Genomic DNA, 17,290 nt, shown 5'->3' with positions numbered 1-17,290 from the left:
TCTGATCTCGCATCAACACACACCATGAGATCATGTGGTCTCATCAATCCACCCGCTGGCTAGCCGGAAGCTCCAACCGGTCTAGCAGACCCTAAACATGCACCACATGCGCAAAATAATCCGTCGTCGCCATCTTCCCCTGCCCCATGTTCAGGAGTGCTCAATGCATTGACCTTGGCAAGCCCTTCTACCGTTGATGCCACCATGATTCCAGACAACTCCATCCTTCTGTGTGTGCCCATCAACACGTGTCCAGCACTGAGACCCCACTGCGCCACGCCGCTGATACCCACTCTTGTTGATGCTGAAGATGAACCACTGCTCCACCTCCTTCCCTTTCCAGCTAGCACTTGCTCTAAAATGATGCCCCCTGGATGGAGAACGACACCGAAGGTGCCGTCATCATCCGATCCAAGATACCCAGATATGAGGCGAGGAGGTGGCGATCAAGAATGAAAACACTACCACACATTGCAATGCTTCGATTGAATGGAGACTAATGTTGGAACTGTGCATTCGTGTTGACTAAAGTATTACACATATCCTTTCCATCTTCCTTTGAAGAGAATTAGGTAAAAAAATTACCAAAAGATCGTCGAATAACTTTTGGTCCATATGTGATTGTGTTCCAAAGATTCCGGTTGCTCAGCTAAAAAAAGAGAGGTTCTGGTTGCTTAGGGATGTTTATTTCTCTAGTAAACAGACAACGGTTGCAAAGGCTTTCTCAAAATGTTGCTATATAAAGAAGTTGCGCTATGAGCTGAATTGATACATCAACACGTCTACTATAGAGCTACTTCATTGATGGAGGGGACGCTCAGAACATACATGAATCTTCATGTGCTCTCTATGATGGCAATATTGAATTACATATAAGCATCCAACCACATTGCAGTTGCACCACATGATATCAAGTAGTCCTATTTAAGCGTGAGAACACATGGAACATGATCATAATTCACAAGGAAGAAATCTTGCGTACCCGAGCCGAGCAAAGAATAGAACCTACCGATTGATATGTATCATCATGCCATGCTTGCACGCTGCCAAAACCCACACATGACTAGGACTTGGAAGCATCAGGATATGCGAGTGTGCTGGACTGGATACAATTAGGGCTTCAGCCATGCCCCCCACCGTCTACGCCTTATGCTTAGTTTTTTTTGTCTCTCATGACTTTGCTTTCTTGCTCTATGTGTGCGCACGTTCAAATTGGGATGTGTGCACTCTAGTAGTGCAGAGTTCGGATATGTGCTTATTATCCAAGCACCCCCTTAATGATGTGTTAATAAGAACGCCCTTTATCGAAAAAAAATCAAGCAGTAAGTCACGTCACCATCATAAAAACCATCTTTAGATAACTCATGAAAAGCCCAAGCCAATCCTAAGACCTTCGAGAGGAGGTATCATAGAACAGTACCATGCATCCTTATGCAATGCCAACTAGTCATATGAATAATATCATTAAGCAACAAATGTTCACTATACACATGACAAGATATCATGTGCAGGAAACTTGACTTTATGCAAACCTTAGTAAATTAATACGGGATTTAATTCTCAGCATGATTCAGCTATACACGCATCACCAAACTGCAAATCTATGCACCTTCATATAATTTGTGTGTTTTCTTTCACTAGCCATCATTCTTCTTTTTACAGAGTAACTAGAGATATAAATCAGATGCTCATAGTCTGATTCAAATAGAGGTGAAGATAGATAAGACATCAAACAAGTAGGGCTAACAAAACAAGGTACTGGTGGTATTTATAGCTGGGTGAATGACTATGTCGGTTTGAGTATGCAGTATATGTGAGTGATTTGGTTGGCATGCATGCCTCCACTTGTCTTTCTGTGAGCTATACTAGTGACAGGTGTTATTTGCGTGGCTAGCCATTAGTTAGCATTTACTTTGTGTGTAAGAAAATGAGATAGGGGTTCAATTGTAAATTTTCAAACTATATAGAGGTTTGGAGAACAAATGTTGTGTGCATGGCTAAATGCTATTTGCTGAAATAAAAATTAAATGTCAGACGTTGCTATGATTTTTAACTAATGTTTGTTATCTATTTTTTACGGTTTTTACATTAGACACGAGTTTTCCAAACAAAAGAAAAAGACAAATAGGGTTTCATGTTACTGAATCAGTGTTGGGCAGGCCAGGTGATTTTAACCGTCTGAACTCTGGACCGTTGGATGACTAGGTGAAAAGGCCTTCGCCTTCGTGGGTTGAAACTGTTTGACCGGTACAGTTAATTGAACAACAGAAACAGATGCCCGGTACAGTTATGTGGAGAACAGATGACTGTTACCAATATAGACGAATTGGAATTGTATTTGATTTAAATTGAGCGCTGATCAATAGCTTACTTGTTTGTTATTTTTGAACCAAATCTTCAAAGATCGGTTTCATTCATTCCTCCGTCCATCACCGTTAGATCCATTTGTTATTCCGTTTGTTCGTTTGTTGGTTTGATCAGTTGATGTCTGTATTTTTGATTGCATGGTGTGATGTTTCGTGTTTGCAGGAAGGAGAAAACTGATCCAACAGAGAGCACCGGTGGCGCCGAAATAGGATCATCTATGAGATATGTCCATACTCAAGTATTTAACAAAAAGTTACCACAATTCGTCCAATCGTGCCTACAAACTACCACTTTATAAATTTGTGCCGAAAACTATCATTTTTGATTAATTTTTGACTAAAAACTACCATGTCTGAAAAGTGCCCGATTCAACCAGTTTAAACCTGTTTATAACAGGTTGGGCCCACTCATAAGCGCTGACGTGGCAGAGTAGTCAACTCCGCTAGATTGACCATTATATTGACTTATGACATGTGGGACCAATATGTGAGCTCTATCTTCTTCCATGGAACTCCCCATCTACGGTCGGGTCCGCATCTACAGGCCAACGCCATTCTTTCTCTTTGCGGAGGCTTTGAGCGAGGGAAGGAGCGAGCTAGCAGCAGGACCATGTTCCGGACGCAGGTGGCGGTGGTGAGGGAGATGGGGACGGGGTGGCGGAGGGCTTTTTGAACGTCGGAGCGCCGGGATGGGCAGCGGGGGTAGCAACCCGTCGAGCCTGGCGCCCATGACCCCGCTGCAGCCGGCGCCGGTGTTCGTGTCTACCAGGAAGTGGATGGCGCTGCTGCAGGCCATCTCGGCGCCGTCCTCGCCCAGACCCAGCTCCAAATTCGCGCTCTTCCTTCGATTTGGCCGGAGGTGGAGAAGGAGGTCGTTGAGCTACGAGATGGCTACAGAGCGGGGGAGGAGGTCAGCCCCGTGCGCGTCGCCAGGGGCCGTGGAGGCGCGGGCCAGGGATAGCCACCACGCACGGGAAGCTCCTTCCATGATTGGGGTGGTTGGATGCCATCGGCGCTCACCACGGACGAGGTATGGCCACCATCCACCAGCTCGTGTGCGGCCGGCGCTGCTCACAACTGCGACTGCTTGCGCCCGGCCATGGTAGCTCGTGCTCCAGGACGAATACAACCTGCTCGAGGAAATGTCCCAAAGGAATCTGTTTCAGGGAGAAGAGGTTGATGATGACATGTGGGTCGCATACGTCATAACGCACAACTTACCGATCAATCTAACAGAGTTTGACTACTATGCCACGTCAGCGCTTACATGCGGGCCATCTTTATCAGAAAGGCGTTTAGAAAAGGTGAATCGGACATTTTTGAGACATGGTAGTTTTTAGTCAAAGATTAGTTGAAAAATGATAGTTTTCGGCACAAATTTGTAAAGTGGTAGTTTGTAGGCACGATTGGACGAATTGTGATAGTTTTTTGTTAAACACTCTCCATACTCCATATGGCAGATTTTATTCAAAAGCAGCGCTACACCATCGCACAAAATTTAGCCCTACAGCATCCGTACTTAGCCACCACCGGATCCATACTTCTTGCCAAAGACGACCACCTGGAGCTTGTCATACACAGCAAGGACACCAGCACCCGCAACGGCACGAAGGATGTTGGCGCCAGCACCCTTGAAGAGGGACTTGGCGCCCTCCTCGGCGATGATCTTCCTGAAAGCATCCATGGAGTTCTTATACTTCACGGACTCACCGGATGTCATCATCATACGGCGGCGCACGGTATCAATGGGATACGAGGCGAGCCCAGCACCCATCGTTACACCCCAGCCAAGCAAGAAACTGGCAAGCAAGTTATCCTGCAGAATATGCATAGTGAAGAAATATGGTATTAGTGAGATATGTACAGAATGAATTTACAGAAACAATGGTATGGTTACTGACCTCAAGAGAACCAACAAGAACCGCTGGCTTGAGGGAGTCGTACATTCCGAAGTAAAGACCTCGATAAACGATGATGCCCACACAGGAGACGTTGAAGCCACGGTACAAGCCGCGGACACCGTCGCTGGCGAGGGTCTTGCGATAAACATCTACGATGCCGTCGAACTGCCTCTGGCCACCCACCTTTGCAGCCTTGGCATCATTGGCGAGACGAGTACGAGCGTAATCCAGAGAATACACAAACAACAGAGAAGAAGCACCGGCGGCCCCTCCGGAAGCTATGTTGCCGAAGAACCACTTCCAGTACCCATCCTTGTCCTTTCTAAAGTTGAACATGCGCTTAAAGTGGTCCTTGAAGGCAAAGTTCAAGGCCTGAAGCAAAGGTGGAAATCATTCAGTCCATTTCATGGCAAGAAAAATGTAGAAACAAAAGAGCTAATGGTAGGGTACAGGATGCATGACCTGAGTCGGGAAATAACGGATAACATTGGCCGTGTTTCCCCTCCAGAGTGCAACCACACCCTCATCTTTTATTGTGCGGGTGAAGCAATCGCCGATACTTTTGTAAGGATGAGAAAGCCTACCACTCTTGATCATTTCATCCTGGTTCTGAATCAAGAGCTTAACACGCTCAATCGGAGCAGCCGCCGTTTTGGAGACGGCAGCAGAAACTCCACCCATTAGAAAATCAATCATGAATCCAGAAAAACCCTTCTCTTCGGGTGCGGGGGCACGGATCGGGGATGGTGTATTGCGAGGCAAACGCCCAATACTTCCATTCGTCTGATGGTATTTTGTCACAGAAAAATTGCGCGCATAATGTGCATTGTTGATTACATGACTTCTCGTGGCAGAAGAAGATATTTGTCTCAACAACATGGACTGTCCATGGAGCTTCTGGACCACATATGGAGGGCACAGTTCATCCATCGTTTCAGTATACAAGTCAGAAGTGATCTGTTAGACAACAAATTGCGGACAAGTCTGGGTTAGATTGAAGTTAATCTTACCCGCAAAAAAAAGAAGTTAATCCATCAAACAAATCTAAGATTATAAATAGCTCGTACAAAGTTGCAAGTAGAACACAAAAATATTAAAGGGAATTTATGTTCCAACTACATTCCTTTAAGGATGAGTGCAGCAGAAAATATTACAATTGAATATAATAGCAGTAGGGAAAACAACTACATATTTAACGGCATATTGATGTGCACCCAAATAATATAAACAAAATAAAAATGTTAGTATTCAAGTAAACATGAAAATACATCGCCAACATTACGGTCAGTAGGAGGTTGATGATATTAAAAGTTTGCACTTAACTACGAACTAAGCTTAGCTCAGAGGCTAGGTTCCTTGTCATGAGACCTGCCCACCCAGGTTCAAGTCTAGACTTGACATGGGTGGGTTTGCATTTTCTTTGATTTCTCCCGGCCTCTTCGACACTATTCTTTCAACGGTATAGCTTGGCGTGCCTGTCAACTACGAGACGTATGTGGCGACTTCCTCAATCTAAGATCCGTTGGCTCAATCTCTTGGAGGTACTCATAGGTGTAGGGTTAAGGTAGGGTGTGCGTGCACGTATGTGAGTGTTTGTGTTTGTAGTGTGTTTCTCAAAACACAAAGTTGCACTTATCTCCCTAGAGACTAAAGCACTATTTGGTGTGGTGGTAACTTGGTAAGTCCCAACAACCAAACTATTGCTTGAGGGTCCCGGGGTTCAAGCCCATATATAGTACCAAGTTCTTTATTGTGATTTTTCTTTCGCCGGCATGTGGGGTTCATCAATTTGACAAGTAGAAATTGCCAATGTCATGAATCAAACACAAGACCATGATGTCTAGAGTAGTACTTGCATATAATATACACCCTAAAAAAACTTGCATATAATATAAAAGCTAAATGTCATTTTTTTAGAGAAATAAATCAAGAAATATGATTTTGCTGAAACATTTCCAAATATTCTCCCTTAACTTCCAGAATCGGATGGAATCCCCATATCTTGAATGAAGCGAAAGAGACGTAAGAAAATGAAGTTGTATTCCTACTTCTAAGACCCATCTTGGGATATAAGGCATCATTGAGTACTCAACACCCCTTCCATGTGAGGGCACAGGGCAGTCGTGTTGTGTGCCAAAAAGTTAAAAACATGGGTAATACTATTCAGCGAACGTTCGCTAGGTGCATGGCAGAACGAACATTTTTCACGGCAACTTATGTGTTGGGAGCATGGCAGTTCTTTCAAGCGAACAGGGCAATTTTCGCAGTTAAATCCTCTATTTGCCAGTATAGTTCTCATGTGTTCGTGAAGAAATTGTCATGTGCTTTCATAGAATTTGACATAAAAAAACATTCGCAATTGTCATGCTCCACAGCGAACGTTCACCGGCTAGGCCAAATTAGCAGCAACAAGCCTGATCACTGCGGAACTGAACTTCCCTACTGAGACTGGGAGCAATTCTGAAGGAACAAAGCGATTCTAAAAACAGAATTATCCACGGACAAATGTGAAGAACTCTCAAAAACAGATATTGCTGGTTTCCGTTTGCCCCTGCACCGGACTCCGAGGCTAGCGGCGGCTATTGGAGTGGAAACGAAGATCTAGCATCAGAAGCACCACACGAAGATCTAAATAGCCTAGAAACCATGAAGAAACCACAAGCATCTACAGCTGCAAACAACAAACTGATATTCTACCTTTCTTTACCTGCAGAGAATGGTCGACAGTTTATCTGCCGGCTCGGTGGACTCTGCGAGGAGAGGAATGATCGGAGGTCCAATACCAAGCCTTAGTTTTGCTGCTGATCGCTTGATCTTCTCCTTTTGTTCGCCTGGATATCTGTTCTTTCATCCCGTTCTGTATCAATGTCAGCGCAGAGCTGAGGTTAAAAAAACATAAAGAAGGGTCGAGAGAGAGCTGCCCTGCCCCCGTGTGCTCGTTCGGTTGGCGTCTGATCTTCTTCCAGAGAGCTCCATGGGACACCTTGCCGCCGCTTCTCCTCGCACTTTCTAGGACGAGTGGTGAGCTGGACCATTCTATCATTTTCAGCTCAGTTTTTCTTATTGAATTCAGAGATCGGAATGACTTGTCTTTGGCAAAATTTTCTTTGACTTGTTTGTTGTCATTTAGCGATAACAATTAGACAAACTAATTAGGGCTGCACATTCAGTCGATAACAACAAGGCTTAGTTACCAGTGCCGCAACTTTGGTTTCTTTTTATAGCATCACACCTTCGGCTTACTTCAGTGTTTATAGTTGTCTCTAGATGGTCTACGGATCTAGATATAATTTTTATTATTTCTAATGTTCGTTGTATTATCATGATTGAACATGAATAGATCAAAAGTTTTTCATGCTAAAAAAACTTTAATTTCTTTTTTTTATTCGACAGGGTTCGGTTTCTTCAACTCTTTAGATTGACAGCAGAAACAACGATTTATTTTGCGGCAACGTACGACTTCTTCAACTTTTCAGATCGCTGATAAAGAATTACAAATCTGCCTTACAAGGTGATACCTCAACCAATGTTTCTTCAACGGGTTTTAAATCTCGCTTGTTGATAATAAATGGCTATTATGGTCTAAAAGAAAGAAATCTCGTTTTTTTAAAACTGTTTGTAGATAAATGCAGCAAACCACATGAACATGATTTTCGCCATGTTTTTATTTTTTACTGTAAGTGTCGACCAAAAAATATGGCTCGCCAATGAGCTTTATGATTTTATTTTATTTTGCGGGTGAATGAGCTTTATGATTTGACGCATGAAGTTATTTGAATCTTATTTAGGGGCTGCTGCGTCACTTAAAGTCGTTTCAGCAAACAGGCACCCCGGGAACGTATCCGGTGCACCAACACTTGTGATGCTACCGGTGCACCAGATGCCGTACAACACTTTAAAAAATCTGAAAAAAAATCAAGCACATTGACATAACATCAATGTATGTCGTCAAAAATTTTTGTATCTAAATTTGAAATATTTTTTGAGATACAAAAATAACACAATTGACATCAGTGTGATAATGGGCCAAATGTAAAGCCCAACTTACCTTATGTACTATTTAGTGTTGAATTTGTCATTTTTGTTTTAGGAGCTGTGTTACGAATTTCGACTTGAAATTTTGTGACAATATACATTAATGTTGTGTCAATGTGCTATATTTTTTTTCAAAAAATTTCAAACATTTAAAATGTGCGACTTGAGTTCAGTGCACCGGTAGCACCACAAGCACTCGTGCACCAGATATTTTCGCCAGGCACCCCTCCCCCTACCCCCCTCTAGCTAGCTGGGCCGGTCCATGTAGCCTTTTTTATTTCTTGATCACATACATGTAAAACGGACCAGCGATGCTATTTGTTTTTTCCGGCAGAGACCCAATCGATTTTGTGAAGCTCCGTGTTTTTTCAGGTTTTCTGTACATTTTTTATTCGGATTTTTTTGTTCATTTCTTACCTTTTTATTTTATTACATTCGTGACTTTTTTCCAATCTGTGAACTTTAAAAACAATTATGAACTTTTTTCCAATTTGATGAACTATTTTCAAATTTGTAGATTTTTTTTCTCAAAATCGAAGAACTTTCTAAAAAAATGATGAATTTTTTTAATATCAATGAACTTATTTCAAATTTGTGAACTCTTTTACCTAAGTCCATGAACTTTTTTCAAGATTTATAAACTTTTTCTCCAAAAAAATTAACACATTTTAAAGTCTAGACTTTTTACAAGTCCAAGATTTTTTTACAAAAATTTAAAATCCATTTTTAAAAAGTCAAATGGTCAATGGTTGACCAGTCAACAGCTGATGGGTCAATGGTTGGCCGGTCAACCATCGACCCACCGAACAACGATCGACTGTGCGACCTAAGCGACCTGAGCGATCTTTCTTCCTTTGTTGGCCCATCAGCTAGGGGCATGAGCGCAAGGTAAGCTTCCCAACGCTAAAGACACCAAAGAGGATATCTCATTAAATTTAATCGCATAACTAGATTAACAATTAATGAATTGGGTTGGCCCAATTAACCTTAACGGCTCTTTAATGTGCTATATGATGGGACCTCCTAATTGGCACTTCAGGAGCTGCACCCCCCCCCCCCCCCCCGCCGCCCCCTCCCGGCGGTCGCTCGAGCATGGTTTGACCGGTCGCTGCAATCACTGACTTTAAAAAAATGAAAAAGAACCCATGAAATAAAAAGTGTTCATGGATTTTGAAAAAAAGAACATCTATTTAAAAAACATCAAATTTTAAGAAAAAGTTCATCAATTTTGGAAAAAAAATATTCATCAAATTTGACAAAAATCGTGAAATAAAAAATGTCCATGTGCTTTGAAAAAATATCAGCAACTTTGAAAAAACATCAAATTTGAAACAAGTTCATCGACTTCGAATAAAGTTCATCAATTTTTTATAGAATCATCGATTTTGAAAAAGGATTGTCAATTTGAAAAAAGTTCATCACATTTGAAAAATAATCAACGAATTTGAAAAAAGTTCATCAATTTTAAACAAAAGTTCATCAATTTTAAACAAAAGTTCATCAATTTTGAAAGAAAATCACATTTTAAAAAAAGCAAGAAGAAAAAAGGCCAAAAAAAATCCAAAAATGTTATTTGAGGAAGGATAAAAGAAAAACCAAATTAAATCGTCCGTGAACTGAATCGCGAACAGGGAAAACCCAGTTTGGGAAGCTTCCCCAAACCAGGGCTTTGTGAATGTGACGAAAATAAATAAAAGGAAAAAAACAAAGTAACTTTGCAGTAGTGGCGAGATGGCTTAGTGGTTTATGTGGTTCCCTCTCAACCATGACGTCGTGAGTTCGAACCTTGCTGCATTTAAAATTGAAAAAAAAAGTAGAATGGGCTGGCTCATAGCTGAGGCGGGGATGCGCGTCAGTTTGCAGAAACAACTGCAACTGGCGCCTTAAGCACCATATAGGAAACACCCTATATGTTGGCATGGAAGCACCCATCATCCAATGTGGTGCCACATTTTTCAGTTCTACGGCAGGTTATGTTTTTGCAATAGCTGCTAATGCTATTGGAACTTAACCAGATATAGGACTATTTGAAAACTATTTTATTAGTGATGGATAGGCTCAGGGATCTACCAATGATAATTTGGCCTGATTTCAGTAGCGGATGCAAAAACATGTCCGCCATTCGTGATATAGGTCAGGTTATCCATGGAAGAAAATTACCAACGGGGTGTCACAATACAGTGCACCATTGACTTTTTCGAGGGGTCATCATTGATAGTTACGGTAATAGTGGCGGTCCCTTCAGGCTGCCCGCAGTGGAAATATGGCCACTGATTTGACCGACATTAGTCGTGGGGCAAGCATTACGAGTGATAGTGCTTAGAGGATCCCACTGGTAAACTATAGGTATTTTAGTTTTGTATATTTTTATTTATTTTAGTGTGCAATTTTTTGACCATGGCTATATTTCAGACATTCTATTAATAGTTTTATATTTAATTGGATGTAATGCAAATTTAAACTGAAAGTACATTGGAAAAATTCAAAGATTGGAAGAAAGATCCTAAATAAGGTAGTTAGCATGTACTATAGGTCTTACCGAAAAAAAGTTTGATACTTTCCAATATTTATATGTGAAAATTCAAACACGAATTTATGAAACAATGAATTTTCAGGAAAATGTATTGTTGTCTGAAACTTTGCATGGTGCTGTGACATGATTTTTATAGTATGTGGTTTAAATTTTAAAAATATTTCAAAAGGTTGTGATGTACGTTGTAGAAAGTGAAGACGGAGTCGATGCACTCGCACCGCATATCAAACAAATGAATATGTAGTTGTTACTTGTATATATGAACTAAATACATATTCAAAAACTTAAATGGTATGTTTTCATCATTTTAGGCCATTTTTAGTGCACGTGTAGCTCAAATTTGATTTATGTCTACTAAATAACAAAAGTTGCATTAATTCTCCTAAATAGATCATATTAACCCGGAAGGGTCTCATTTTTTTAACCATGTAACTTTAGGCTTCTTAATGCACTCGTCTTTGACATTTGTACTAAATCTAAGGTTAGCATTTTTAATCGCTGGCAAGTTCAACAACTCATCAAATTTGTTCCGTAGAGCATTTTCTTGTATTCCCTAAATCTATTCAAAACAACATGACCATGTTGTACCTTCAATCTAGATCCAGGGTTAGGCTTTCGATCATCATTTTCTCCGCTTGAGTCATCTTCTTCAGAGTAATAATATTTTGAATCTCTGTTAGATTTTGATGTGCCACTTGCTGAATAACTTATACAACATATTTTTATCACTAGAACATAAAAGAAGTGAATATACCATTAACGTTACATAATCAAAGCATATAACATTAATAAATATTTTAACAGACATATTTTTTAATAACATTTGTTAATTCAATCAACTCGTTGTTAACATAAAGATTACTAAGGCACAAATCAAGATTATACATTATGGCAATAACATTCAATAAATAAATTATTTACACATCCAGGTCACTTGACAAATACATTCATCTGCAACTATACCACTGCATAATATAAGTCGAAAAAATTGTAACTAATGCATACATTTAATTTCGCATGGAACTATCAGTCATTGAAGTCTGTCAAATGTTATATAGTATATTTATAAATAATTAAAGTTTCATTTGAGCCAATAAAATTCACCCTTTGTCGAAAAATAAATTTAAGTTTCAGAAGTCAAGTTCATAATGTAATTATATTTTTGTATGTAACCTTCATGTTAAGTTCACTAACTATTTTCCGCAAACTTAAATTACCTTTATATACATATCTGAGTACATGTATTTTTTATTTTTGATAAAATAATCCATATCGTAATTTCCATTCTACAAATATGTAATAACCGTGTGATCCAAATTCTTCTAACGGTACAAGACACTAGATGTGATGTAAGTTTCAGTTTCCCTAACAAAAACAGTGTCCTAAGTTCCATCCTCCGTAACTAGGCTATTTCTCAAGTTTCTGAGTTTTAATTTCCAATATACTTACACTCATATCCTAGGTTTGTAAACTACATACCTGCATGATTATTTTTGTTCTAAGATCCGGTCCAAAAAATTTCCTTAGCAACAAGATTGCCTAAGCCAAAGATCTAACTTCTTGAAACGGAAGAAACTAGTCAAAGCACCAAAAAGAATTACAAAAATCATATACCCGGGAATCATATCACCCACAACTTGTGCTTACAAAAACATTCGAAGAATATAAAACATGCAACATCGACTAACCTAGGCCGGGTAAGCTTACGGAATATGTCTCCTACTGTCTTCAGTCTTTGCCGTCTGATTCGCAACAGTTTGGATCACTACTCGGCTACAACAGTGTTGCTAGAACACAAGAGTTACCCGCAAAACAAACAAACACAAGAGTTCTAAGAAGAGAAGCAAAGACTACTTGAAGAACAGACAGGGAGAGAGAAGAACACAAAACGCTCTGTAGACATTTGTTACAGAAACTGTTCATCAAAATATCTGTAACTTCAAAAACGGATCCACAGAAACATATTTAATACTGTAGCTTTATGATGCGAATACAAATATATGTCTAACTGAGGGGTGAGGGCGAGGGTGAGGGCGACGGGGTGGCGACCTTGCCGCCGCCGCCGGAACCACTGCCCGGGCACCATTCCTTGCCCTCCCATCCGGGGATCACGGTGCCGGCATCACGGGGGCTCTCATCGCCGGTGGGGATTGCGCGGATCCAGCGAGACGACGTCGTTTCCGTGCATGAGGAGGCAGATCAGGATCGGGATCGTGACCGGTCCTCGGGCTTTCTCCATCCGGCGAGATGGCGAGTCAGATTAGAGGATACTCGGACACCCGGCCATCGGCGCGAGGGTCTGCTGTATTCTTATTCACCGTTGAGGTGGACGACGGTGACTGATCTCGAGGGAGACATCCTCGCCGGCCGGCACCTGGATGATGGTGAGCAACTGGTCGAAGGTACGCGACTCACGGTTGATGTTTTCGAAGTGTGGATTATTCATTGTGTGCAGGATTCGTCGAGTGCGGAGGAGACGATTGAGATTGAGATCGTGGATCTCACTTCGGAGGCGAGCAGAGTGGCGACTCCAGAGGCGAGCGGAGTGGCGACCGCGGGGCGGCCGCCCCCATCCCCTGGTAATGGTCGACGGATCGGAGGCCGGTTTTGGGCGCTGCTCGACTGCGACGAAGAAGATGCAGACGGTGACGGGGATGCGCCGGCGGCATCCCCGCCGTCGCCGACGCCATCGGATCTTTTTTGCGAGTTCTTCAACTCCGGCTACGACGAAGACGAGGTGGCCAACACGGTTGACAAGATCCTGCCTCCCGACGATCCGGCTAGGGTTGGACTACACGCGGGAGAGAAGGAGATGGTTCGTCGCGTCGTTCATCGGAGGACGGCGGCAGCGACGATCAGACCATGGAAAGGCCCCCTGCCTAATGTATGTCTTCCAAATCTAACGCTTTTCGATTTGATTCATCCGGAGTCTTGGATTACGATTAAGGCAAGCAGGAAGGGGCGTCGGAAAGCGACCGTCTTAGCGCCGGCGGTGGCCGCGGCGGTCACCCAGGGATCCCGGGGATCGGGATCAAGGCGGCTCGCGAGGCGGGTTTGAAATCAATCTTGGGCCATGGTGGGCCGAGTCCGAAAAGTTCTCTGCCGTATCCTGCTGGTCCGGAGATAACTGGGTATGAGGCCCAGGCTATTCCGGTACCTACAGAGATTACAGGCGCCGACACATGCAACGTTCGGGTGGATCGATCTACGTGTGCTTCACCGTCGCTTGCTAGGGTTCATCGCCGCGGGAGGTCTGGGTTTCGTCCATGTGGTTCTGGTCGGGCAAAACGGATCCCTCCCCTCCTTCTGATGGCTGGACGCGGGACTGGGAGGGTGCCGGGGAAGAAACCTCCTCCGGCCGTGACCGCTGCTGGTCGTGGCGGAGTTGCGCCGCCACCGGCTGGGCATGGCACCGCGGCCCCTTCGGTCGTCACCGGGGCGGTGCAGGCTGCGGTAGGACGTGAAGGTGGATAGCCTGGCCCTCGGCCGACGGTGCCGGTTGCGGGGCGGGGCGGACCGCCTCATGGTGCCCATCCATCCGCGTCTAGGCCGCCGACGCCAACGGCGGGTCGGGGCGGGCATCCTCTGGGACCCTGGCCGGCGGCACCGAGCCCAGCTGGAACCGCTTCTGCGGGGAGGGGCGGAGCGTATGGTCCGAGGCCGGCTACGGCAGCCAACCAGGTCGACACGGCTGGTGTTCATCCTCGGGTTGCGCTCCGCCTCACTACGTTGCGAGGCCGGTGCAAAAGCGGCATGGCCCGATGCAGACGCATGCTTCGCCGCATCAAAACGCGATTGTTGGAGGAACTAACGAACCGCCCCGGGGACAATGGGGGGACGATGGTCACAATGCATATGGGGACGGGCAACACCGTGGTTCGTCATCGACGGGAGGTGGCCGCGAATATGCTTGGCAGAGTGATGGGTCTGCTGAGAGAACTTTTCTCGGTCCTTCGAGCGGTTTTGTTGAGGGGGCATCTGGCCCTGACTATCGGCAGCAAGGTGGATACCAGGGTCCTCGTGGTGGTCGTGGTTGGTACCATAACAGGCAGCCCCCTCCACCTATTGTTGTCGAGCAGACGACCTCTGTCGTGGCAGCCGATCCCGGCCAGACGCCGGATTTGTCTACTCAGGCTCTGGGCGTCGTGACGGCGCTGGCCAACGCTGAGGTACCTGAGATTGTGGCTACAGTTGAGGCGGCAAACAGGGCAGACTCGGAGAGGGCGTCCAAGTGGGCGCGTAAGAAGGAGAAAATGTTATGCTATCACTATGGTGAGAGAGGCCACTTTATCACTGAGTGTGTGGCGGAGCTTTGTGATTCATGCGGTAAGCCAACACATGTTACGGGGGTTTGCCCGCTTTTGCGTGATCAGGCTCCGACTCTTACAATGTATGGAGTATATTGTGCTGAGTTGATGTTCTTTGAGTCTCCAGCTGCGAGAGAGATTCCTGAGGAGACCCAGAGTTTGACCACTGGGGTCGTGAAAGTGACCCAAGGAGATGTATCTGAGGCACAGATTGTGCAGAGGCTATAGGAGTTAGCTCCAGGTGACTTCCAGTGGGAGCTGGTCAGTATGGAGGCCAACATGTTCAAGGTTGACTTCCCCTCTGTGGAAGATTTGCAGAGATTGCTGAGTTTTGGGCTATGTAGAGTACCTGCCACAAAATGTATTCTGGAGTTCCACGAGTGGAAGAAGGTTGAGCCACAGGGCAAGCCCCTCACTTAGGTTTGGCTTCATTTTTCTGGGGCTCCCTCTGAGCCGATGCAGGATGCTCGGGTTGTGGCTAGCTTGGGTATTATGGTTGGGAAAACCGAGAGAGTGGATATGGCCTTTACCCGCGCTCATAGGGTGGCCCGACTGCTGGTGAGTGTCCTGGACATAGAGTTCGTCCCTGATGTGGTCAAGTGGACTTATAGGGGACATACTTTTAACCTCGAGATTGAGTCTGAGGATACATATCTCTTTGCTGAGGCTATCGCTGGGACTGATGTAGATATGCACGAGGGTGATGACAGCACGGGTGACAAGGAGGCACCGGTTGATGATGCTAGACGAGAGGAGTCCAATGGATCGGGCCCCGTTACTCAGACACCCGGGAACGGGCCCAGGGACGAGACAACACCAATCTCTTCGGTGCCTATGAGTTCTTTGAGGTTCGGGTCGTTTGAACCAGCTTCTGCGCCTCCCAGACTCTGGAGTGACCGGGTGGAGTCCGATGACGTGTATGAGCGCATGCTACCTACCCTGGAAGTTGAGGCTGTTGTTAGTCCTGTGCTCAGAGGTTTTGAGTGGTGTTTTCTCGAGACGAATACAGTCGAGCGAGGGGAGGCGGAGCCGGAGCAGGTGGCTCCTCTCCCTCCCGCTCTCCCAGCGGTTTTACCTCAGGAGTCGGCGTCGACTTTGGAGGGAGCCCGTAGGGGAGGGAGTCTAGGGCAGGTGGCTTCGGCCCTTTCTCCTTCCCTAGAGGCGCTGGAGATGCTGATGCTTGATGAGCTTAGGGGAGGCGGTCCGGGGCAGGAGGCCTCGACTCCCTCCTCCCTTCAGGAGGACAGTGAGGCCGCATCCACGCTGGCACCGATGACCCCCTAGCCAGGGGGCTGGGGCGGGAGGAGCGCTCGAGCAGTCGGCTCTTGCTACTCCTTCTCCCGGCGCACCGGCGCCCCAGGGTCTTGCCGACCTTTCGAGGGGTCGTGCTTCGCGGAGTGCTGGGGGCGTCGCTAGTGGCTTCTCTCCGAGTGGGTTCACTCGGGAGGAGGTCATCGCTTTTGGAGGGATTCTGGATCCGGTCTCTACGGGGCGACGGATGAGTTGCCGTCTCCAGGATCAATCGGAGGTTGATGACATGCAGCAGCGGTGCGTCATGAGGGCGACCAAGCTTCGTGACATTGAGGTCACTACTGGTATGTCGGTCAACACTTCTAATTCTATTATGCATTTTTCTAATAATGAGATTATTAATAATGCACATCAATTAGGAGTTTCACTAGGTAGTAATGATAGTGAAATTTCCAACTATGTTAATGATCTCCTAGATTTGGAAGCGGGATGCGCTTTGGAAACTATTTGAAACTTAGCAGCGGTAAAACCCATGAATGATACAGATATTGATGCGTTGGGGTTAGGGTGCTAGATAATTTTTGTGCGGATCTTGCACCATCCATTCCTGAGTCAGGGGAAGAGGATGGCACTTTTGAGGATGCAGTAGTTAGATCCACTGAGCTCGGTTGTGAGGACCGGGTGGATGATCAAAACAAACCTAAACGCAAATGAAAGCGGAAGATCTACCCTGCTTCAGCGGTGCGTAGGAGTGCTAGGATCCGTATTTCTAAAAAAAATTCATGATGAATTATAAGAGGAATCTTTTGGAATAGCAGAGGTCTGAAGGACTTGGCTAAAAGAAGTTTTCTAGCTGATGCGTCTATCGAACATAAATTGGATTTTATTGCTCTCTCA

General features: G+C 44.7%; 1 protein-coding gene across 2 annotated transcripts; it reads right to left on the bottom strand.

Annotated features, from left to right (window-relative positions):
• Nucleotides 1–3,772: 3,772 nt before the first annotated feature.
• Nucleotides 3,773–7,182, bottom strand: LOC123154247 (ADP,ATP carrier protein 1, mitochondrial-like). Of its 2 annotated transcripts, none has more exons than XM_044573023.1 (4): nucleotides 6,965–7,182; nucleotides 4,730–5,224; nucleotides 4,268–4,639; nucleotides 3,773–4,182 (listed from the first exon to the last, which is right to left on the bottom strand). In XM_044573023.1, the coding sequence occupies exons 2-4, from the start codon at nucleotides 5,195–5,197 to the stop codon at nucleotides 3,886–3,888; spliced, it is 1,137 nt and encodes a 378-aa protein (XP_044428958.1). In that variant the 5' UTR covers nucleotides 5,198–5,224; nucleotides 6,965–7,182; the 3' UTR covers nucleotides 3,773–3,885. The 2 variants fall into 2 exon arrangements, with proteins under 2 accessions (XP_044428958.1, XP_044428957.1); XM_044573022.1 differs by having other exon boundaries at nucleotides 6,975–7,182.
• Between the last annotated feature and the right edge of the window lie 10,108 nt (nucleotides 7,183–17,290).

This window comes from Triticum aestivum, chromosome 7A, assembly GCF_018294505.1.
Source record: "Triticum aestivum cultivar Chinese Spring chromosome 7A, IWGSC CS RefSeq v2.1, whole genome shotgun sequence".
NCBI lineage: Eukaryota > Viridiplantae > Streptophyta > Magnoliopsida > Poales > Poaceae > Triticum > Triticum aestivum.
Note: the sequence above shows the minus strand (reverse complement) of the source record. Positions and strands in the feature narration are given on the sequence as shown.

Excerpts from the sequence above, each read along its gene's own strand:
- LOC123154247 (XM_044573023.1), bottom strand. The coding sequence starts at position 5,197 with ATGGATGAACTGTGCCCTCCATATGTGGTCCAGAAGCTCCATGGACAG. Across the intron at positions 4,640-4,729 it reads TCCGTTATTTCCCGACTCAG|GCCTTGAACTTTGCCTTCAA; the intron begins GTCATGCATCCT and ends CCTTTGCTTCAG. Across the intron at positions 4,183-4,267 it reads TTCTTGTTGGTTCTCTTGAG|GATAACTTGCTTGCCAGTTT; the intron begins GTCAGTAACCAT and ends CATATTCTGCAG.